This window comes from Rhinatrema bivittatum, chromosome 2 (assembly GCF_901001135.1).
Source record: "Rhinatrema bivittatum chromosome 2, aRhiBiv1.1, whole genome shotgun sequence".
Classification (NCBI taxonomy): domain Eukaryota; kingdom Metazoa; phylum Chordata; class Amphibia; order Gymnophiona; family Rhinatrematidae; genus Rhinatrema; species Rhinatrema bivittatum.
This window is the reverse complement of record NC_042616.1, coordinates 659,638,312-659,661,872: the sequence shown is the minus strand read 5'-3', so window position 1 is coordinate 659,661,872 and position 23,561 is coordinate 659,638,312. Positions and strand designations below refer to the sequence as shown.

The window sequence follows — 23,561 nt, the reverse complement described above, 5'->3', positions numbered from 1 at the left end:
ACGACTGCATCCCTAAAATATTTAGGTGTCCGTCTGGGTCCTCGCAATGATTCTCTGTTTGATTTGAACTATAAACCGCTTATGGCTAAGATACAGGCTGATTTGGACAGCTGGCTGGAGCACTCCCATTCATGGCTGGGCAGACTAGCCGTTATTAAAATGAACATCTTGCCGCGTTTTTTATATTTTTTCACTACTATACCCATTTATCTTCCTAGTAAATTGCTCCAGAATTGGCAACAAGTGCTGGGTCAATTTATCTGGCGGAGACGGCCTCCACGGATTGCTCGGGCCACACTGTTTCAGTCTAGACTGAGGGGAGGGTTGCAGGTTCCCAACCTTCTTTGGTATTACGGGGCGGCTCAACTGCGAGCTATGGTTGCTCTGCATAGCACTACCAATACGCCACAATGGGTTAAATTAGAACAGGCTTGTTTGGGTCGGTTTCCTATTGATGCCATCCCTTGGCAACCTTCCCTCCCTAAAGCTTCGGAACTAGTGGTGGCGTATGCGCTGGGCACTACATTACGGGTATGGAAGCAATGGCGACGGGCTTTGGTGGGGCCGGAGCAGTTCTCCTTGATGTCTCATTTATTCACGGATGTGGTTACACCATGGAGGGAAGGTTCTGGGGGTCAAAAGACATGGCGCCAAGCTGGTGTCTGGAAACTGGGTCATGTGTTTCAACAAGGGGCACTACTAACTAAAGAGCAATTAAGCACTGTGTATAATCTTGATTGGATTGACTTTTTTCTTTATGCCAAGCTATGCCATTTTTCCAGCAGGGGGATCCGTAATGGTTCTCTCCGCACTATTGGAACACTGTTTGAGTCTATCTGTAAGCATGCCTCTGTTATTCGTGGAGTTATCTCAAAGATTTATGCCATTTTCAACGGACGGCGCCTGGGCGCGCCGCGGCATCAGAGGCAATGGGAGACTGACTTTCCTGCGGTATTGCAGGACGAGGATTGGGAGCAAATATACATGGTGGCTCGTAAATGCTCCATATCCGCGGGGCTCCAAGAAAATTGTTATAAACTCATTTACAGATGGCATTACACTCCAATTTCTCTTCACAAATTTGCACCGGACGTTCCTGACCTATGTTGGAGAGGTTGTACGGATAGAGGTACCTACTTGCACATGTGGTGGCAATGCCCTAAAATTTCTCACTGCTGGAAGACAGTCTTGGATTGGCTTGCTAAAGCTCTACGTATACCAGTCTCAGTGGAACCGTGGCACGCTCTGTTGGGATTACCAATAACCGGCATTACTGGTGTGGAACAGAAATTGGTGTTGCAGATCTTCATAGCGACCAGAGCGGAAATCGCCCTTCACTGGAAGCAAGAACGGGCACCGACTTTGGCGGCTATTCAGCATCGGTTGCACACGTATTACCGGTTATATCAACTAACAGCATTGCACCAGGATAGGCTGGTGGACTTTCAAAAGGTTTGGTGCCCATATATTGACTGGTTACAGGCTCAGGACTCTTGCACCTCCTTAATTAAGTAGGCCCCCTGCCGTCCCCTACAACTCCAATGTCCTTTCTTAGGTCTTTTCACCTTGTTATGAAAGGGTGGGTCCTTGCTATGTGGGTGAACACTCTTTGTTTCCTTGACTATTTACTGCCTGAAATTTGAACCTTAATCTGGCTATGTCTTTGATTGGTCTGGTCCTGGGGGGGGAGGGGGGGAGGTAAGGGTGGGGGGTGGGGGTGGGGGTGGGATGGGGCTGTTCTCTCTTTGATTATTGAAAAGGTATCAGGGGCAGGTTGAATTTCGCATATGTTATTTATTGTTTTGATCACATCGTTCTGCCTGAGTTATGTTGTACTCTATAACTGTATTTGCTGTGATTTCTTGCTTGGTGCACTGTTACCAATAAAAACCGTTTACAACAAAAGCTTTCTTATGTTACCTTTTCAACAAATAGCAATGATACCATTCCAAATGTACAACTCACAGCTGATTTCTGCAATGCCTCTTATAATGTAAGAAGTCATATTTTGTAGAAGTTTACGTAAACATTGTAGTTTCATTCCATCATCTCTTTCACAAACTTGTTCAAGACATCTATTTTTTAATTCAGGCAGTTCTATGATTTTCACTCTACAAAATACTGCTTTACTCATGCAGATGAAATATCATCCAGCAGTTTGATTTGCTGGAAAAAGATGTTCTATTGCTGGAGGGGAAGGTATGTCATGGAAGATAAGTCTACATTATCAGGCTTTGGGAGTATTGAATTAATTCCTACCTGCCCAGAGTAACTGGAGAGGATTCAATTTCCCTATCCACATCTAACAATTGACCCTCTAATCGACGCTGCTCACTTCGGAGTTGTTTCCTCAATTCTGACAGTTCGCTGATCACATTCTTCTTTTCCTCTAAAATTTAACAAAGATGTAAGTATGAAACAACCATAGGTTAAAAGAACAAGATTCTGAAACATATAACCAATACTGACTGGGTAAATGTATCATCGGGACACGCTAGAGAGATAACGTTCCTGGATGGAATAAATGATAGCTTTATGGAGCAATTGGTTCAGGAACAGACGAGAGAGGGAGCAATTTTAGATCTAATTCTCAGCGGAGCACAGGACTTGGTGAGAGAGGTAACGGTGGTGGGGCCGCTTGGCAATAGTGATCATAATATGATCAAATTTGAATTAATGACTGGAAGAGGAACAGTATGCAAATCCATGGCTCTCGTGCTAAACTTTCAAAAGGGAAACTTTGATAAAATGAGAAAAATTGTTAGAAAAAAACTGAAAGGAGCAGCTACAAAAGTAAAAATTGTGCAAGAGGCGTGGTCATTGTTAAAAAATACCATTCTAGAAGCACAGTCCAGATGTATTCCACACATTAAGAAAGGTGGAAAGAAGGCAAAACGATTACTGGCATGGTTAAAAGGGGAGGTGAAAGAAGCTATTTTAGCCAAAAGATCTTCATTCAAAAATTGGAAGAAGGATCCAACAGAAGAAAATAGGATAATGCATAAACGTTGGCAAGTTAAAAGTAAAACATTGATAAGACAGGCTAAGAGAGAATTTGAAAAGAAGTTGGCCATAGAGGCAAAAACTCAATGTAAAAACCTTTTAAAATATATCCGAAGCAGAAAGCCTGTGAGGGAGTCAGTTGGACCGTTAGATGATCGAGGGGTTAAAGGGGCACTTAGAGAAGATAAGGCCATCGCGGAAAGATTAAATGATTTCTTTGCTTCAGTGTTTACTGAAGAGGATGTTGGGGAGGTACACGTAATGGAGAAGGTTTTCATGGGTAATGATTCAGATGGACTGAATCAAATCACGGTGAACCTAGAAGATGTGGTAGACCTGATTGACAAACTGAAGAGTAGTAAATCACCTGGACCGGATGGCATACACCCCAGAGTTCTGAAGGAACTAAAAAATGAAATTTCAGACCTATTAGTAAAATTTGTAACCTATCATTAAAATCATCCATTGTACCTGAAGACTGGAGGATAGCTAATGTAATCTCAATATTTAAAAAGGGCTCCAGGGGCGATCCGGGTAACTACAGACCGGTTAGCCTGACTTCAGTGCCAGGAAAAATAGTGGAAAGTGTTCTAAACATTAAAATCACAGAACATATAGAAAGACATGGTTTAATGGAACAAAGTCAGAATGGCTTTACCCAAGGCAAGTCTTGCCTCACAAATCTGCTTCACTTTTTTGAAGGAGTTAATAAACATGTGGATAAAGGTGAACCGGTAGATATAGTATACTTGGATTTTCAGAAGGCGTTTGACAAAGTTCCTCATGAGAGGCTTCTATGAAAAGTAAAAAGTCATGGGATAAGTGGTGATGTCCTTTTGTGGATTGCAAACTGGCTAAAAGACAGGAAACAGAGAGTAGGATTAAATGGACAATTTTCTCAGTGGAAGGGAGTGGGCAGTGGAGTGCCTCAGGGATCTGTTTTGGGACACTTACTTTTCAATATATTTATAAATGATCTGGAAAGAAATACGCCGAGTGAGATAATCAAATTTGCAGATGATACAAAATTGTTCAGAGTAATTAAATCACAAGCAGATTGTGATAAATTGCAGGAAGACCTTATGAGACTGGAAAATTGGGCATCTAAATGGCAGATGAAATTTAATGTGGATAAGTGCAAGGTGATGCATATAGGGAAATATAACCCATGCTATAGTTACACAATGTTAGGTTCCATACAACCCAAGAAAGAGATCTAGGCATCATAGTGGATAACACATTGAAATCGTCTGTTCAGTGTGCTGCGGCAGTCAAAAAAGCAAACAGAATGTTGGGAGTTATTAGAAAGGGAATGGTGAATAAAACGGAAAATGTCATAATGCCTCTGTATCGCTCCATGGTGAGACCGCACCTTGAATACTGTGTACAATTCTGGTCGCCGCATCTCAAAAAAGATATAATTATGGAGAAGGTACAGAGAAGGGCTACCAAAATGATAAGGGGAATGGAACAGCTCCCCTATGAGGAAAGACTAAAGAGGTTAGGTTTACTCAGCTTGGAGAAGAGACGGCTGAGGGGGGATATGATAGAGGTGTTTAAAATCATGAGAGGTCTAGAACGGGTAGATGTGAATCGGTTATTTACTCTTTTGGATAATAGAAAGACTAGGGGGCACTCCATGAAGTTAGCATGGGGCACATTTAAAACTAATCAGAGAAAGTTCTTTTTTACTCAACGCACAATTAAACTCTGGAATTTGTTGCCAGAGGATGTGGTTAGTGCAGTTAGTATAGCTGTGTTTAAAAAAGGATTGGATAAGTTCTTGGAGGAGAAGTCCATTACCTGCTATTAATTAAGTTGACTTGGAAAATAGCCACTGCCATTACTAGCAACGGTAACATGGAATAGACTTAGTTTTTGGGTACTTGCCAGGTTCTTATGGCCTGGAATGGCCACTGTTGGAAACAGGATGCTGGGCTTGATGGACCCTTGGTCTGACCCAATATGGGCATGTTCTTATGTTCTTAACCTACAATTTTTACTTTCAGCTAACATTAATTTAAACAAAAAATAGCTATTATTTAAAAGATCCAAAACTCAACATTTTCTAATTTCCATTTTATTTCCCAGGAAAATTAATTTAGCTTTTCTGACTTCTCTGACATCCCCACCCATTGTGGCCTGCATTACATAGCCAGTTATAACCTACTGAGACTGGAAGCTGATGGGTCATTTTTTGGTTGACTGGTAACATTGTTCATACTTTCCCTTGTCTCTCTCGGAGGACCAATAGCAAAAGGTCATCCTCCAGAAAACAAGGGATTATCATTCCTCGGGTACATCTCCTGTTCTTGCTGGGAAGAGATGGGACTGAAAAGATTACCTTGATAGGATTGTAACCTATACTAGTGAGTCCGAGTCTCCATCTTCCAACATGCCTATTGTGTCTGGTCACACGAGCACAATCACCTGTAACTGTATACATAATGTTTATTGTTTTTCTATCCCTGTTTCCCAAATAAAGAATCCTTGCATGCTGCCACTGAAGAATGCATAGTCATTTCTGCTTTACAGTAAGTGTTTCTCCTGGAGGTATAAGATCCCTACACAGATAGCTTATTCTGACCACAAATGAGTAGACTGGGCCAGCCCAGAAAAAAAGACAACAGCCTCCACTCTCCAATCCAAACACACACACTTTAAAATTACAATGTTACATGTTACCAGTTTGACTAAATGCTAAAAGGTGGCCATATTCTGCTATAAAAATGTAACTAATATATGTTTGAGAATTCAGTATCACAGCTGTGAATTTCATGTTATCTCAAAAGATCGCTAAGTAAAGCTGTAGTGTCTGTATTTCCAGAATTATCTGAAAATGTCTTGGTGTCTTTGGATGCTGTTTATTGCCTGAAGCATGAGTGTGTCAAATGGCTCAGGGTATGGAAGCAGAAGGAAAATATGAAAGAAATAGGAACATTTGTGAGAATGGTAATTTTGAGTACAGAAAATAGGAAAGCGTTTACCATTTGCACGCAGCTGGTTTCTTCTTGCTGGAACAGGAGGAGATTGTGCCCTGGAACGTACTTGATCCTGTGCAGCGAAACAATTTAATACATAAAGATATATAAGCCAGCATCTCAAATGACAAAAAGGGTTCAAAGTATTTAAGTATTAGGCAAGTTCTCAATAATTCATCCTTACAAATCCTTTTTTAAAATATTCAGTGCAGAGGAAATGTTTCCTTTTCCTTGAAAGCGAACAACAGACTCTAAACAGATTACTATAAAACTCTCTAAAGGCATACTTAAACAGGATTCTGCTCCAGATATACTTTGTCTTTCTAAGCTCAGGGAACATGTTTGTGTTGGCACCATCGGACGACGTCACCCTCTTATGTGGCTGAATTTGTTCCTGGACAAAAATGGTCCATCCAGTCTGTCCAGCAAGGTGTTTAGGGTTGTAACTGCCTCTTCATGCAGGTCACGCCCATGATTTCTTGGAAGCACAATGCAGTCAATGCTGTTTTGGGCTGAACCGCCACTACCTGCAGTTCACTCAAGTATTTTGTTTCCATAGTTTAACCTAGTGCTTTGTTTCTATGCTCTGAGTTTATCTCCTGCTTTTGTGAATTCCAGAAACATTTTGTCTTCAGCACCTCCAGGAGTGCATTCCAGACAACCACCACCCTTTCTATGATAAAAATGTTCTGATATTGCTCCTGAGTCTACCACCCTAGGGTGTTGTATCATGAATAGCCCTGTCAAAAGTTTGCAGACATTTGAATGTTTGGGCTGATAATATACACTCAAGTTGAGACACACAGGTTGAGATGGCACTTTGGAGAGAACTCAAATACATGCAGTTCATGCTAGGCAACAAAGAATTTACAGGATCTGAAGGCTTTTTGCCAGGAGGAATGGGCAGCTTTTCCACATGAGAAAATAAAGGGCCTCATTCACAACTATCACAAAAGACTGCAAGCCATTATTGATGCAAAAGGGGGCAATACACAATATTAAGCACTAAGGGTATGTAAACTTTTGAATAGGATCATTGTATTATTTCCTTTATTGCTATGATTTGTTTAATGACTGGGTATTCTGTGATGCATAAAATTGTTTCATTTGAAACACATTAAAAATAACAGACGTATTTTGTCTGATCACTCATGTTTTCTTATAATGTTATACATCTTACAAATTCTGCCAGAGGTATGTAAACTTATGGGCACAACTGTATGTGCAAAACTGAAATAAGTAATAAAGAAAATCCCATACTTGTGCAAAAACAGCTAACTGGCTGTCTGAGGAAGGAGACCTCTGGATCTTGGAGGCGATCTTGCTTTGGAGAGTGGGAATCACTGGAGATGGCTGCCTAGGAATCTGAAAGACATGCAGCGTTACATGATCACATATTTAGTGATCTTTTAATTAAAAGATAAGTTCAGTGCTTTCCAAGCCTGTCTTGGTGACCCCACAGCTTGTTGGGTTTTCAGGGGATTCCCAATGAATATGCATGAGATAAATTTGTATGTGCTGGATCTCCAATACATGCAGATTTCTCTCATGCATATATATGTTGGATATTCTGAAAACCCAATTGTCTATGGGTTCAGCAGGACAAGTTTGGAAAGCCCTACTTTAGATGCAAAGAAAACATATAAATGTGAATTTGGAATGTTTTTGTTGTTTTATTTTTATTTATATTTATTTTCACAAAAGACATAACAGATTCCAATCCACAAATATTTTGATATAAAACTACAATTTAAAAATGTAGCACAACCATTAATAATCAATATATATCAACTAGCAACTGTACCCGTTCTACACCCAGGCGGCGAGCCTTTTTATTGGCACATATGCTCTTGTATGGAAGCGTTAGCTGATAAGGAAAAACTAAATTGTTTTCACCCAGGGTAAGGGACGTGGAGGCACATTTGCTAAAGCCAGGGCTGGCAAAGTTTATTTATCAAGCTGTCTCTCGCATTCCCCCACACCCCCTCTCCTCTCTCGCACAAACATTCTCTCTCACTGGCATCCCCCTCCCCTCATATAGGCTCCCTCTCTCTGAAACCCACACTCAAGCATCCGCCCACCCACCCTCTCTTACCTCCCATGCTCTCTCACACACCCTCCCCACCCCACTCTTATCAACCATGCTCTCTGTCACCCCCCCCCCCCCCCCGTCACACACACATTCTCTCTCACCGGCACCCCCCCCCCCATGCTCTCTCTCACACCCTCCTGCTCTCTCTCACCCTCCCCTACCCAACACACATTCTCTCTCACCGGCATGCCGCGGGACCCGCACCGTTTGCGGTGAAGAAGAAGGCCCGGCACGCCGTTCGCGGCGAAGATGAAGGCCCGGCACACCGTTCCCAGCACACGGGAGCCTTCCATTTTCGCCTTGAGCAGAAAATAGCAGCGGAGACCCCGGCATGCTGTGAACGGAGCGCATCCCGTGGCACACGCTCCGTTCGCGGCAAAGATGAAGGCCCAGCCGCACCGATCGCAGCACACGGGGGCCTTCCCTTTTTGCCGCGAATGGTGCACCGGGCCTTCATCTTAGCCGCGGACAGAGTGTGTGCTGCGAGACGTGCTCCGTTTGCGGCATGCCAGGGTCTCTGCTATTTTCTGCCTGTCCCGCGATTGCTGCTGTCCTTCCGGTTTTGAATAATCTTCCGGCAAGGAAGGAAATCGGCGAGATGAGGGAGGAAATCTGCGGGAAGGAGGAATTCTGCGCAAAATCTGCATTCCGCAGTAGCACTGAATTCCCCCATGAGTACCTCTTGTAGCTGGTGTTGTGACATGGCCACTGTACGGCGTGTTTGAGCCTCCAAGGTGGCCAGGGAGCCACGTGCACCATCTATCGGCAGGCTGGGGAACATGCGCAAGCACTGACGGACACACTACCAAGTCTGATATATTATAGCACCATCTATCGGCAGGCTGGGGAACATGTGCGAGCACTGACGAATACACTACCAAGCCCGATATATTATGGATCATACTAACTGCTTCTCAGCAGTGTGGGCTATCATAACTCATCTTTATATTAGTATTCAAGATTAATAACTTGACACGGTTTTTCCCCCAAATGTTTGCCCTTTCTTCTTTCTCCAAAATGTTTCTCATAAGATGTTACAAAGTTTATATTTCAACTCAAAGACCAACACTGGATAATATAGTACAACACCTTAAATCCAAAAAATTCAGGAGTTTCGGCCTGTGTTCCATAATTGTCTATTATTATTAAGCTAACTTTCTTTTTTTTTTTTTTTAACTCTTTATTTATAAGCAAGAAAAGACACAGAAGACAACAGTCTATAACAATAGGGATTACATCAGTAAGTAGACCTGTATACCCAAACAGGCATAGATCACAAGGATAATTGATGCCAGTTCCAATATTTTCCCCAAACCCCATCATACTTTGAAGATTTACCTTTTAAAGCAAAAGTAATACGTTCAAGCACTGCAATTTTTGAAATTACATTTTTCCAATGGGGCACCCGAGGGGAAGTTTTCCAAAAATAAGCTATTGTTATCCTTCCCACATGCAACAAAGAAGACACTAAAGGTTTATCATTCTTGGAAATGGAAGATAACTACTTTCTGAATATGTCTGTTATTTGAAAAATTTTCCATTATACAAAATTCATTAAACAGAAAACTCATTATTTGGAACTTGCGTCTGGAACGTGCCTAGTCCACCTTTTCAGATTAAAGCTGCTCTATTGTACAAAAGTAATCATCAATGGGGGGAAGTGACGTCACGCCGACAGATGGCGGCTTGAACAGATACCTCCGGGCCCCGATCTAGAAAATCCCTCCCGATAAAAAGCCATCAGTGCCTCGTGAAAACCTTTTTGCATCTCCCCAGCTGCCTACCATTCTAGCGATGTTGGTATGTAACAAAGCTCTACATTTTAAACAGTTTCTTTCGACCTGATGGCAGCAAAATCAAGCAGGGAGCCTAAAATGAAATGCTGCCGCTGCAGCAAACAGCGAGTTAGGGGGAGAATGTAACAGCAGCGCCACACAAAGTGCGGACCTATCCCTCTCCAGAGCCGATTTCCAAAAATGGTTCAGCGAGTTAAGAGCTGATATGGGGCTTTGGAAGCAGGAGTTATACTCCACTGTCGCTGAATTAAGAACTGAGTGTTCAGAGATAGGGCAACGCCTAGAAACAGTGGAGCAGAGGCAAGCTGATCAGGAAACAATGGCAGAGGAGGCAGAGCAATCTGTTCAAGAGATTCGAGCTGAAAATATAAAGCTACAAGACTGGGTGGAGGATCTGGAGAATTGCTCCACAAGAAATAACCTAAGATTCAGAGGCATCCCGGAAGATCAGGCTTATATGGACTGCCAAAACGTTATAACAGGTATTTGCAGCCTTAAACTGCATTCTGGTGAAGGGGAGGCAGTGCCAGAGCGTATTAAGTTGGCGAGAGCATATAGGGCACTGGCTAAAGCTTCCAATAAACTTCTACGTGACATAGTAGTCTGCTTCCACGAATTTGCTATAAAAGAAAGAGTGATGATGCAAGCAAGACAAATGAGAGATATCCAGTCACATGGGCACAAAATAGAAATTTTCAAAGATTTATCTCCACTGACTATTAAAAAGAGGAGAGAATTTAAAGAGGTGGTGCAAGTGCTGACATCGCTACAAGTGGCTGTTTCCATTTGGTCTCCATTTCACAATAAACGGGGTCTCCTCGAGGGTCTGCCTGGTAGATGAGGCCTTGAAGATTTTACAAGCTGCTGATCTGCAAGATGGATCCAGTACGAGAACACGCCAACTAGCAGCTACATCCAGGAGAGACCTCAACACCAGATGGCAGCGAGTCCAGAGCGGTGGAAAGAAACTGCTCAGGCATTCTGGAGGATCTATTCCTATGCGAGAACCTGATACAGCCAGGTTTTGAAAAGTGCACCTCATCTGTTTGATTATGGTGGGAGCTTAGAACTCACTGCCAATAGATGCCCGAAAGGGCCTTGGACGAAAGGGCCTTGGCCTTAAAGTATCACTAGAAGTTGCAATTTGCCTAACGGTTTTTCAAATTATGTTCATGGGAGGTTTCATATGCTAATGCTAAATAAGGGGCTCGGCGGGGTCAGGGGTTGCTACATACTCTACGTGACGCTATTCCTCAGAGGAGGAGTTGGCGTAAGCTGGGGAGGGAAGGGAGGGTTGGTGGAGAGGGGGGCGGGGATTGATGCGGGACAAAGAAGGGAGAGCAAAACAGGGAGGACATGGGGGAGGCTTATCAATTAGGAAGTTCTGGTATGGAAGCAATGGGTAAACCTGGGCAGCAATCTGTTCCTACTTTAAGGTATCTGGGAGGAGGGATGATTGTAAGCATGGTAGAGAAGCCTTTGGGAGGGTATGGGAGCTACCTTAGCTGATATCATGGGGGATATAAAATTACTCTCTTGGAATGTAAAAGGGCTTAAAACGTTTATCAAGCGAAAAAAGTTATTACAAGATGCAGTCCGTTCAAAGGTGGATATTCTTCTGTGTCAGGAAACGCATTTAAGGAAAAGATATGAAAGATTGTTAATCTCCAAACACTTCCCGTCCCAATTTTTTGCTTCGGCCTCCTCCTCCTCTTCTAAATACACTGGAGTAGGCATTCTTTTTTCACAGAACGTCGTGGTGGAGGTTGTTTCGGTATTAAGAGATTTGGAAGGGAGATACCTGATTCTGAAATTTAAGATGGGGAAAGATATCTATACCATTGCTAATATATATTGTCCCAATGTGGGTCAAGGGAAGCTTTTGAAGAAATTTTCAAATATTCTATGGCAATGGGCAGAAGGTTTTATAATAGTGGGAGGTGACTTCAATATAACAAGATACCCATTTTTCGATAACAGTGGAGGATCAGGGGGAACTACTAAGGCCAATAGACAGGGACTGAAGACCTTAATGGAAGAATGGGATCTGTGTGATGTCTTGTGACTTATTTTTTTTGTATTTAAACAATTTTTTTTATTGTCAATTTGCAAAAACCATCAGTACATAAACACAAGCACAAAAAATATGTGTATCTCTAGTCCATACAAAGTAAACACATTACATAGACGTGAAAAATTGACAAAAAAAGTTTCAATATTTTTAAGAAACAGACCATGCCCCAGTTCCTCCTCCCTCCCCCCTCTACTGAGAAATGCATTCTAAACCTACAAGCGGCATAAGTATAACAAATAACGCCAAATAAAAATAGAAATAGAAAATAGAAAATAAAAAATACAAGTACAAAATGCTATACGTCATATAAGAGGCGAAATAAGAGCAATAAAATGAGTAAGGATAAGCATATTAGTTATCAGTAAGGCGCATAGCTCATGGTTATTCCAGAGTCATCAGCTATCTGGTTGGATCAGTGAACACAAAGGGGTAGATTTTAAAAGAAGCGCGATCAGCCTACTTTTGCTTGCGCATCAGACTCAAGCAAAAGTACGCTGGATTTTAGTAGATACGCGCGGAGCCGCGCGTATCCACTAAAATCCTGGATCGGCGCGCGCAAGGCTATCGATTTTGTATAGCCTGCGCGCGCCGAGCCGCGCTGCCTCCCCCCGTTCCCTCCAAGGCCGCTCCGAAATCGGAGCGGCCTTGGAGGGAACTTTCCTTTGCCCTCCCCTCACCTTCCCCTCCCTTCCCCTACCTAACCCACCCGCCCGGCCCTGTCTACACCCCCCCCTTACCTTTGTCGGGGGATTTACGCCTCCCGGAGGGAGACGTAAATCCCCGCGCGCCAGCGGGCCTGCTGCGCGCCGGGCCGCGACCTGGGGGCGGGTACGGAGGGCGCGGCCACGCCCCCGGGCCGTAGCCACGCCCCGTACCCGCCCCCAAAACGCTGCCGACACGCCCCCGGAACGCCGCGACGACCGGGCCCGCCCCCCGACACGCCCCCCTCCGAGAACCCCGGGACTTACGCGAGTCCCGGGGCTCTGCGCGCGCCGGGAGGCCTATGTAAAATAGGCTTCCCGGCGCGCAGGGCCCTGCTCGCGTAAATCCGCCCGGTTTTGGGCGGATTTACGCGAGCAGGGCTCTGAAAATCCGCCCCAAAGCATCTAGATGTCAAATGCAAATGTACAGCAATATATAAGTAGGGAATTACTATGCAGCACTTATGTGAAACAACATCTAGGGGTTAACAAGGGATACCTCCTGCGATTCTCCTGTAACAAGGGATAAAGTTAAGCTTGGGCACATAGCCTGTTGTGAAAAAGTTCCCATATTTTCTGAAAGGCAGGTAAGCGATCATGATGGACGGCCGTCAATCCATTACTTGCCAGGTTCTTATGGCCTGGATTGGCCACTGTTGGAAACAGGATGCTGGGCTTGATGGACCCTTGGTCTGACCCAGTATGGCATTTTCTTATGTTCTTATGTTCTTACCTAACTGTTAATAGCAGTGTAAGCGTCAAAGTATAGTGGCTAAGGAAGGGGTTACCGATTGTTTCCAATATGAAGCAATTTCTGCCCTTTTGGCAATAAAAACTTGCAATATGAATTTCTGATGATCCGCTGAGCGGTCTGGGATAGGTAGACCTAGAAGGGCGTGCCACGGTTGCGGATCTACTGGCCGGTTTAGGATCTGGGATAACCATGCAAACACTCCTTTCCATACCTGTGCTATTTTAGGGCATGTCCACCAAATATTTATTTATTTATTTGTTTATTTATTTTGGATTTTTATATACCGACCTTCTTGTAAAAATTACAAATCAGACCGAAAGAGAACAAATAATTGAAAAGGAAACCGGGGCTATTAACTTGCCCAATGTAAACGGCACCAACTCTACATAGTTTAAAACACTGATAAATACATAAATAGTTACATTCTAAAAGGCATTGATTATGATAATAGGAACCCAGATCCCCACAACCCCTCCAGCAGGAAGCTGAGAATGCAAGTGAGAACTGATTCAATCTGATAGGAGTATAGTGCCATCTATATAATAACTTATAGCAGTTTTCCTGCAGCCCTGCAGAAAAAGAACATTTATGAGCCATGGTATATATGACATCCCATTCCTGATCATCTAGCTTTTTTTGAAAATCCAATTCCCAGTTACTACGATATTTTGGAGATGCACTCCCTTTCCCATTTAAAAGAACATATATTTTGGAAATAATGCCACGACAGGCAGTGGCATGTTTACAGAAATTTTCAAATAGGGTCCCTGTGGTTCTTAGTGTGCCCTTCCTGATTCACTGGTGGCTGAAATGATATATTTTAGCGAATAGTAGAAAATCTCTGTCGCCGATTAGGTAAAGAATTTTAAGCTGCACCCATGAGAGAATGGTACCCTGTTGTAACACATGTTCCACTCGTGTTATGCCCGCCATCACCCATCTCTTAGCTGAATCAGAGCCCTCTACTCCCGGATCAGTCAAACTAGTGAATAATTATGTCATGGTTGAATAAGGTTTGGGCCCCATTAGTACAGACTTCCACTTCTGCCATATCCGTAAAGTAATAGCCAGAGCAAAGGGGAGGTAAAGTGAGTTGCCCCAGGAGATGCACGGCTACCACGGGGTTGCAGATATCGGAAAGGAACCCAATACAGCTTGTTCAAGTCTCACCTACTGTGGCAAGTCGTGCATGCGGTATAAGGCCACTAAAGCACGGAGTTGGGCAGCACAGTAATACCATGACAAGTTGGGCAGTTGTAGTCCCCCTCTAGATTTAGAGCAAAATAGCGTAGTACTCGCCACCCTTGGCGGCCTCCGCCTCCAAATGAACCGGCATAAAATTTGCTGCCACTTTTTCAGCAACGAAGGGGGGAAGACAAATAGGAATAGTGGTAAAGAAATATAAAAATCTGGGTAAAATATTCATTTTGAGGATCGCTAAACGACCCAGCCAGGAATGAGTGTGTCTCTGCCATGTGTCCAGATTACTCTGAATGGATGTTAAGAGAGGACGATAATTCAAGTCATATAATTGTTTGTGTGAGACCCCAACTGTACCCCTAAGTACTTAAGGGAGGTGGCGGCCCATTTAAAAGGAAAAAGCTGACGCAGAGCTCCTACTGCCATCGGTGATAGGGATAGGTTAAGGAGTTCAGATTTCTCATAATTAACTTTCATACCCGATATCTTCATGAACCCCCCCAACTCCCTCATAACTCCTTTCAATGATAATTCTGGGTCAGTAAGAGTGAGCATGACATCGTCCGCGAACAGTGATATTTTAAAGTGGGTAGCACCCAAGCGTATACCTGTTATATTGTCTGCTCCTCGGATTCTGGTGGCAAAGGGTTCTAGGAACAATGCGAATAACAGTGGGGATAAGGGGCACCCCCTGCCTCGTCCTCCTTTTAATTGCAAAAGAAGGCCCATAACTACCATTAGTTTTTACCTTAGCAAGGGGATGTTCATAAAGTTTCTCTATCCATTCAAGAAACATGTCCCCAAATCCCATATTTCTTAAGGTCTTAAATAAAAATGGCCAGTGTACTAAGTCAAAGGCTTTTTCCACATCTAATGCAAGGAGAGCCGCTGGCAAATTATCTCTGTGAACCAAATCTATGATGTCTGTGATTCTACGTAAGTTATCCGCTGCTAGGCGACCAGGGATAAAGCCTACCTGATCACTGTGAACCAGCCCTGGTAGAATCCCATTTAGCCTAGCTGCCAGTATTCTAGCCAAGATTTTCAGATCAATATTTATTAAAGAAATTGGCCAATATTTATTTATTTATTTATAACTTTTTTTATACCGAAGTTCAGGTAACAGAATTACTTATCACTCCGGTTTACATTATAACAAGTAGAAAACAATGACAACATATGTCTTACAAAGAACAAGGGAGTGAACAACGATATGAGCTACATCTAGTGGGGGTCTCTCCCTGGCTTAGCTAGGACCGTTATCCCTGCCGTATTAGTTTCCGGAGTAAATGAGTCCCCATGTAAGAGAGAGTTGAAGGCATCAGCCATTGGTGTGATTAACTGTGTGGCAAATTTGCGGTAGTAAGCACCTGTGAAGCCATCTAGACCAGGGGCTTTACCCGGCTTCAGTGCCTTGATGGCCCTTAGTACCTCATCTGCCTCAATGGGCTTATCTAGAAAGTCCTTCTGGCCTGGTACTAGAGTCGGTAGGTATGTGTCAATCGCCCCCTCCGAGATTGTCGTATCAAAAGCATACAACTGGGAATAAAATTCAGTAAAGGATTCCCGAATACCCTCCGTAGATGTTACTAAGTCTCCATGGGAGTTGTGGACTTTAGCCACCACTGTTTGTGCATGGGCGGCTCTTAACTGTCTGGCTAGGTATCTACCTGCCTTGTTACCCCCCTCAAAAAATTGCTGTTTTAGTAGGGTGAGATAATGGCTGACTGCAGTGTCTTCTATGGAGCAGAGTTGATCTTTAACCTTTATAATTTTTTGATAAGTAGCTTCTGATTGTGTGGCACTGTGAGATTGGGTAAGTGAAGCTAATTCCGTAAGCAACAGCTTGCGCTGCCTTTCCCTTTCTTTATTACAGTATGCCGCCCTGGCAATACAGGTGCCCCGAATTACTGCTTTGGAGCATTCCCAGATCTTTAGGGGGGACATGCCAACTGTCCGATTTTCCTGAAAGTAAACTTTCAGCTGTGATTCCACCTGAGAAGCGAATTGGTGGTCTTTTAGTAAGCTATCATTAAGACGCCACGGCTGGAACCCCTGGTCTGAATCTCTGAGGGTACATTCCACTCATATTAAGGCGTGGTCAGACCATGTAATATTATCAATATCTGTTCTCCGAGCTTTAGTTTGTGCCAAGGCAGAGATAAAAAAACAATCAATCCTAGTATAGGTGTTATGTGACCTAGAATAAAACGTATAAGAGCGAGTGTGGGGTGACAATCCCTCCAGATGTCAACCAGACCCCAATCTGTCATGAAAGCGCTCCATTGACGTCTCGCCTGGACGGCTGAAACCTTACCCGAGCTAGAGTCTGCAGTAGGGTTTTGCACAAAGTTGAAATCTCCTCCCAGAATAATATCCCCCTCAGCATGGGTTTGTAACAAGCTATTCAGTGTATCAATGAAAGTGGTTTGTTGAGCATTCGGGAAATATACATTTAGCAGGGTAACCACTTGCTTATCATCCCTCATTTTCACCAGAATATATCTGCCTTGTGGGACATGAATGTGTGAGAGCACCTCATGTACCAAAGCAGATGCAATAAGAATACCCACCCCAGCATACCGATGATGCTTAGAACTAGCTGACCAATATGTGGATGTGTAAGTGGGGAACGCTAAGAGACGTTCGTGATGTTTGCGTACATGCGTCTCTTGCAGAAAAACTACATCAGCCTTCTGTCTTTGGAGTTCTCTTTTGAGGTACAATCTTTTTCTTTTTCAGGGGGTGTTCAACCACTTAACATTTAAGGAAATTAATTTAGACGTCATGAGGCTGTATCAAAACTGCCAAGCAGCAATTTGGGGGTAATTTTCAAAGGAGTTACGCGCATAAATGTAACTACTATTGTAGCAATTTTCAAAAGCCATTTACTCACGTAAAGTGCACTTATGCGAATAAATCCTATGGACGATTCAATGGCATATATTGTAGCAATTTTCAAAAGCCCACTTACTCGAGTAAAGTGCATTTACATGCGTAAAACCCAGATTTACGCATGTAAATGCTTTTTAAAATCCGCCCCATTGTGTCTACCGCTGCATATCCCATCAAAGATCTGCCTGCACCCCCTACACCATTTGCTCCCACCCATGTGTTGCCCTCCATGATTGCCCCTCGCTGATGACCAATGAAGCAAAATGAAAGAAACAAAAGAAAAAGGTTGCATATTAAATCCGGTAGTACCCATATTAGTCCTATGGTATCCCTGTGTACTCCTATGGGATACTCTACACCCAAGGGTGTGCTGCAGCTCTCGCAAAACAGACATCCTAGCCCCTGTTGAACCCCCCCTCCCCTATCCCCACATGCAAACGATAATCAAACAAACTCTTCACCCACCACCATACAAATTTTTGAGTGTTCCCATAACTTCATGCGCTGAAACCTGAAATAAGCGCGGTACATGCTGAATATAAGATCTGGAATTCAAAAAAGAACTGAGTCAGTCAAAAAGTTACATACAACTAAGTGCCTGCCGCACATGTGTCAGAAAAAGGCTTCCTGCTGTTACTCAATCCTTCAGCCTTCATCTGGCGTCGGGGAGCGGCTATCGTCCAGATGCCTCCGAAGCAGTTTGCCTCCCTTTCCCGTCCGCTGCCATCTAGGTGCTGCATTGGGTATCTGCGTAGTCGGCGCCATTTTAGGAGACTGGAAGGTCACAGGGAAATACGCCTTATTGAAGGCCTCAAAAGCCTCCCTGAGAGTAGTGATGCGATACGTAGCCCCTTGAACTTGAAAGGTGATCCCAAAAGGGAAAGACCACCGGTATTTAATATCCTTTTCCCGCAGAGCCGCGGTCACTGCCCTCAATTCGAACCTCTTCTTGATTGTAGCCGGAGAGAGATCTTGGTAAATAGCTATCTTTGTATTGCCCCATACCACTTCATTCATCTGTCGGGCTATTGCATAGATACGTTCCTTTAAGGGGAAACTCGTGAAGCAGAGAACAATATCACGCGGGCGCTGGTCCCGGAGTGGGCCGAGTGCTCGATGGGCCCGTTCAAAACTGACCTCTGAGGCTGACAACCCCGACGCCGATGTTTGGTCACCATCTTGCGCCAGAAGAAATAAGCAAATCTGGGTAGCTACCGCCGTGGCGTTTGCAAATTCAGGCGATTCAGGGACCCCTCGAATCCGAAGATTGTTCCTCCTATTTCGGTTTTCAAGATCCTCGATCTTAGATTGAAGCGCCTGTAATTCGGTAGCCGTAGATTCTTGTTAAGCATGGAGGATTAAATGGTCAATTTTCTCAGTGGAAAAGGGTAAACAGTGGAGTGCCTCAGGGATCTGTACTTGGACCGGTGCTTTTCAATATATATATATATAAATGATCTGGAAAGGAATACGACGAGTGAGGTTATCAAATTTGCGGATGATACAAAATTATTCAGGGTAGTTAAATCACAAGCAGACTGTGATACATTACAGGAGGACCTTGCAAGACTGGAAGATTGGGCATCCAAATGGTAGATGAAATTTAATGTGGACAAGTGCAAGGTGTTGCATATAGGGAAAAATAACCCTTGCTGTAGTTACACGATGTTAGTTTCCATATTAGGAACTACCACCCAGGAAAAAGATCTAGGCATCATAGTGGATAATACTTTAAAATTGTCGGCTCAGTGTGCTGCAGCAGTCAAAAAAGCAAATAGAATGTTAGGAATTATTAGGAAGGGAATGGTTAATAGAACGGAAAATGTCATAATGCCTCTGTATCGCTCCATGGTGAGACTGCACCTTGAATACTGTGTACAATTCTGGTCGCCGCATCTCAAAAAAGATATAGTTGCGATGGAGAAGGTACAGAGAAGGGCAACCAAAATGATAAAGGGGATGGAACAGCTCCCCTATGAGGAAAGGCTGAAGAGGTTAGGGCTGTTCAGCTTGGAGAAGAGACGGCTGAGGAGGGATATGATAGAGGTCTTTAAGATCATGAGAGGTCTTGAACGAGTAGATGTGACTCGGTTATTTTCACTTTCGAATAATAGAAGGACTAGGGGGCATTCCATGAAGTTAGCAAGTAGCACATTTAAGACTAATCGGAGAAAACATTTTTTCACTCAACGCACAATAAAGCTCTGGAATTTGTTGCTAGAGGATGTGGTTAGTGCAGTTAGTGTAGCTGGGTTCAAAAAAGGTTTGGATAAGTTCTTGGAGGAGAAGTCCATTAATGGCTATTAATCAATTATACTTAGGGAATAGCCACTGCTATTAATTGCATCAGTAGCATGGGTTCTTCTTAGTGTTTGGGTAATTGCCAGGTTCTTGTGGCCTGGTTTTGGCCTTTGGAAACAGGATGCTAGGCTTGATGGACCCTTGGTCTGACTCAGCATGGCAAGTTCTTATGTTCTCCAGAAGCAGTACGAGGATAGGCAGCAATGCCGGTGCCACAGGACCAAAGCCTTACAGCGCCCACTCCACTACTAGCTGGACTCAGTACTCCAGTTCCTTCTCAAACTTTACTGATGCCAACTGTGACTGGGAGGAAGGAGGGGTGGCCAGATCTTCTTGGACCCTCGAGATGGATCGGTGACTGGCATCAGGACTGGTGGAGAGCTTCATGAACACACAGCACTGATGGAGGATGCGGGGTCGCTTCAGGGGCATCGTGGTTTGAGCTGGTATATCCCTGGGCCCAGACCATTCATTGATGGAGACCAGTGCCGATACTTCTTCAGCTTCCCTTGATGCTCGGCCCAGTCCTCCAGTGCAGAAGCTGATGATGAGGAGCCCGATGTCCTAGACCTCCAGCACCCCTATCTGCCAACGGCACTGACAAAACCAACGGACCATTAATGTGCGCATCAGTGCAGTTCCTTGGTCCTTTGATGTCAATACCAATAGCTCTGACTTCTTTGACCTGAAGAGCTACTCCATCTTGACGAGTCAGGGTCATCTGGGTGCATAAGCGACAACCCCGGTCATCATGCAATACCCCCAGGCAGAGGACACATATCTCATGTGGATCAGTGATGGACATGATCCTCGGGCACCGGATGCATCGCCGAAAACCGGATATGGCCATGTTGGATGAAACAAAAGCGATTCACACCAAAAATGATGGCAGCAGGCAACAATGATCAGTGGGCACCGATGCATCCCCACCACCAGGATTCAACCGTGAAAGGAAACTTATTAGAATCGCCTAAAACTCTGACTAGGAGCCCTATGGGAAGGCACCTAGAGGGACCTAGAGGGACCCAGTGATGGAATAATACAGAAAAAATGCAAAAAGGAAATGTTTTTCACAAGACCAGAAAAACAGACAAAATAGAACTCACTCACACCACGAGGCTTACAGCTTCGCAGAAAAAGAGAGACTGGAGAGGGACCCCGAGTGGACGCTTGGTATAGAGCATGCTCAGTGTTCCTTGTCAAAGTTCTAGAAACTTTGGCATAAGTTTTCTGCACTGGGGCTCCATCTGATGAAGTCACTCACGTGTGAGGACTACCATCCTGCTTGTCCTCGGAGAATATAAGAAATCCCTCAGAATACCTTAAAAGACCTGCTACAACTATCTGTACTGGTCCTCCTTAACTTTCAACCCAGCAAGAGATTCTGGGCTAGGGTGGATTACTTTAATAGGGATAAAAGGCCAGGGCTCAAGGGATGAGGGAGGACCCAGAGAGAGACGGAAGCCTCAAGATAAACCATAAGTTACACGCCTCAAGATAAACCATAAGTTACAAACCAGCTTAGTTTATGATTGTTCACCAATAAAGAAGCTTATAAAGATTTTTGCCAGAGTTCAGCCTGGAATCTATTCTCTGGCTAGTCCTGATCGCTTGGCATCACAATGGGCAATTAAATATGGAGGAAAAAAAACCAATGGTTAAAAGCAACCAAACACCCCTCTTGCAAAGTATACCTCTTGCTCTGCTTGGGCACTTTTACTTTCTCGTTCATAATATCGACGAAGATCTTCCTCTTGCTTTTGCTCCTCCTCCCTCTTCTTTCTTTCTGCCTCCTTCCGCCGTTCTTCAGCTGATCGCATCAGCTCTTCATTTTTCAGTCTTTGCTGCAAGGTTATTGGAATAGATAACAGGAATATGAAGGAAATAAAAGTCAGTACACTATAGAAAAATATCTGTCTGTGCAATACAGTACATAGTGTGTTTTCTGGTCTTTTCCCTGTGTGATGCACTGAATATAAATTGGTTTAGATAAATGAATGAATGAAAAAGGATTAGTACACATTAGGATGCTTGAAGGGCCCGTACAGTAACTGCTCAGTTTATAAGCAGGACCTTCCATGTCCATATGTAAAACAGTACTACAAATGCTGAGGTAGATCTTTAAAATGTACGCGCGCGCGTACTTTTGTTCGCGCAACCGACGCAAACAAAAGAACGCCCGATTTTATAAGATACGCGCGTAGCCACGCGTATCTTATAAAATCCGGGGTCGGCGCGCGCAAGGCTGTGCAAAATCGGCAGCCTGAGCGCGCCGAGCCGCGCAGCCTGCCTCCGTTCCCCATTGAGCAGCTCTGTACAAGAGGGGGAGTACTGAGTTTTGCAGATCTTAGGGGTAGGTTTTCCCTTTCATATACAGATCTTTTAGCTTATTTCCAGGTTAGGCAGTTTTTGGGATGGGGGGTAAGAAAAGATCACTCGAAGGTGGTTAAAACAATATTTGAGATTCTTTGTATTAAACCCTTGGGCTTTAAAGAGCTTATCTTTAAAATCTATATATTTTTTATGTCAGAGCCTCTGCGAAAATTTAAGCCTGAGAAAGCTTGGGAAAGGGATCTCAACTGCTCTATGGAGGTGCACAAATGAGAATTTGCTTTCTGTTACTAAATCCTCAATTTTAACACATTTGGCGGAGAATGCTTTTAGGGTATACTATAGATGGTTCGAGTTTCTGATAAATGATCGAGAGGTCACAGGGAAATTGGTTCAATGGGACATATTTGGTGGAGTTGTGCTGTTAATGCAGTTTTTTGGAAAGAGAGTCAGAGGGTTATACAACAGTAGACTGGGATCTGAAAATATTTTTATTTAATTTTCCAGTGGAACTGGCTGCCACATAGACAAATAAGTTTATATTGCAAATTTTAGATGCAGACAGTTGTGCTGTCACTGTGCACTGGAAGACACCAATGGCCCTGAACTTTAAAATCCTTTTCCAATGCATTTGTGAAGTTTACAGCTTAGAAAGACCTACAGCTATTCCGCAAGAGAGGTTGACCATCTTTCATAAAATATGGTGATCATTTGAGGCGTGGAGAGATTCCCAAGAAAATTTGGCAACATAAATGAAAAGGGAGGGATAGGGGCAGGGTGGGGGTTGGAAGGGAGTTATAAAAAGAAAAAAATTGTACCTCAGGTGTAAATATATCTTGAGTTTTTATTCTTGTGTGGTTGGCATTAATAAAAATTTAAACTGAAAAAAATATTAAAGCAACAAAACAGGGCTTACAAGGTAAGGAGGCAACTGTGGGTTAATCTGGAAAGAGGGAATGGAGCATTTATTTATGCTGGTGTAATATAGTCCTCCATCACAGGCAGAAGAAATGGATAGAGATTTAATGGAGGATATTAAAAAAAAAAAAAAAACCCAAAACAAAACTGCTATGAAAAAAAGGAGGTACTATTGCTAGAGGATTTCATTCTACCAGATGTTGACTAGGGCATCCTGGCTGCAGTGTCTTCTAGAAGCAGAGAGATCCTGGATCCTCTGCAGGGAGAACTGTTCCATCAACTGGAAAAGGACCCCATACGAGAGGGGGTGATTCTGGATCTGGTGCTTACCAATAGACAGAGTTTCTGATGCTGTGGTGGATGTTCATCTGGGCTCTAGTGATCACTAGATGGTGTGATTCGGTATTAGAGCACACCCGATGAAGGTTCAATTCAAAGATAGACTTCAGGAAAAACTAGCTTTGTTAAAATGGAGGAGTTTCTCAAGGAATCATTAACTGGATGGTAAAATCTAG

General features: G+C 43.6%; 1 protein-coding gene across 11 annotated transcripts in view; it reads right to left on the bottom strand.

Annotated features, from left to right (window-relative positions):
• Window positions 1–23,561, bottom strand: part of CSPP1 (centrosome and spindle pole associated protein 1) — a 471,676-nt gene that overhangs the window by 106,656 nt on the left and 341,459 nt on the right. For all 11 annotated transcript variants that reach the window (XM_029591423.1, XM_029591419.1, XM_029591426.1 and 8 more), the window contains 4 exons: window positions 21,492–21,641; window positions 7,245–7,349; window positions 5,991–6,057; window positions 2,260–2,389 (listed from right to left, as the gene is read on the bottom strand). In XM_029591423.1, the coding sequence (XP_029447283.1) occupies window positions 2,260–2,389; window positions 5,991–6,057; window positions 7,245–7,349; window positions 21,492–21,641 (452 nt within the window). The remainder of the gene's footprint in view (window positions 1–2,259; window positions 2,390–5,990; window positions 6,058–7,244; window positions 7,350–21,491; window positions 21,642–23,561) is intronic.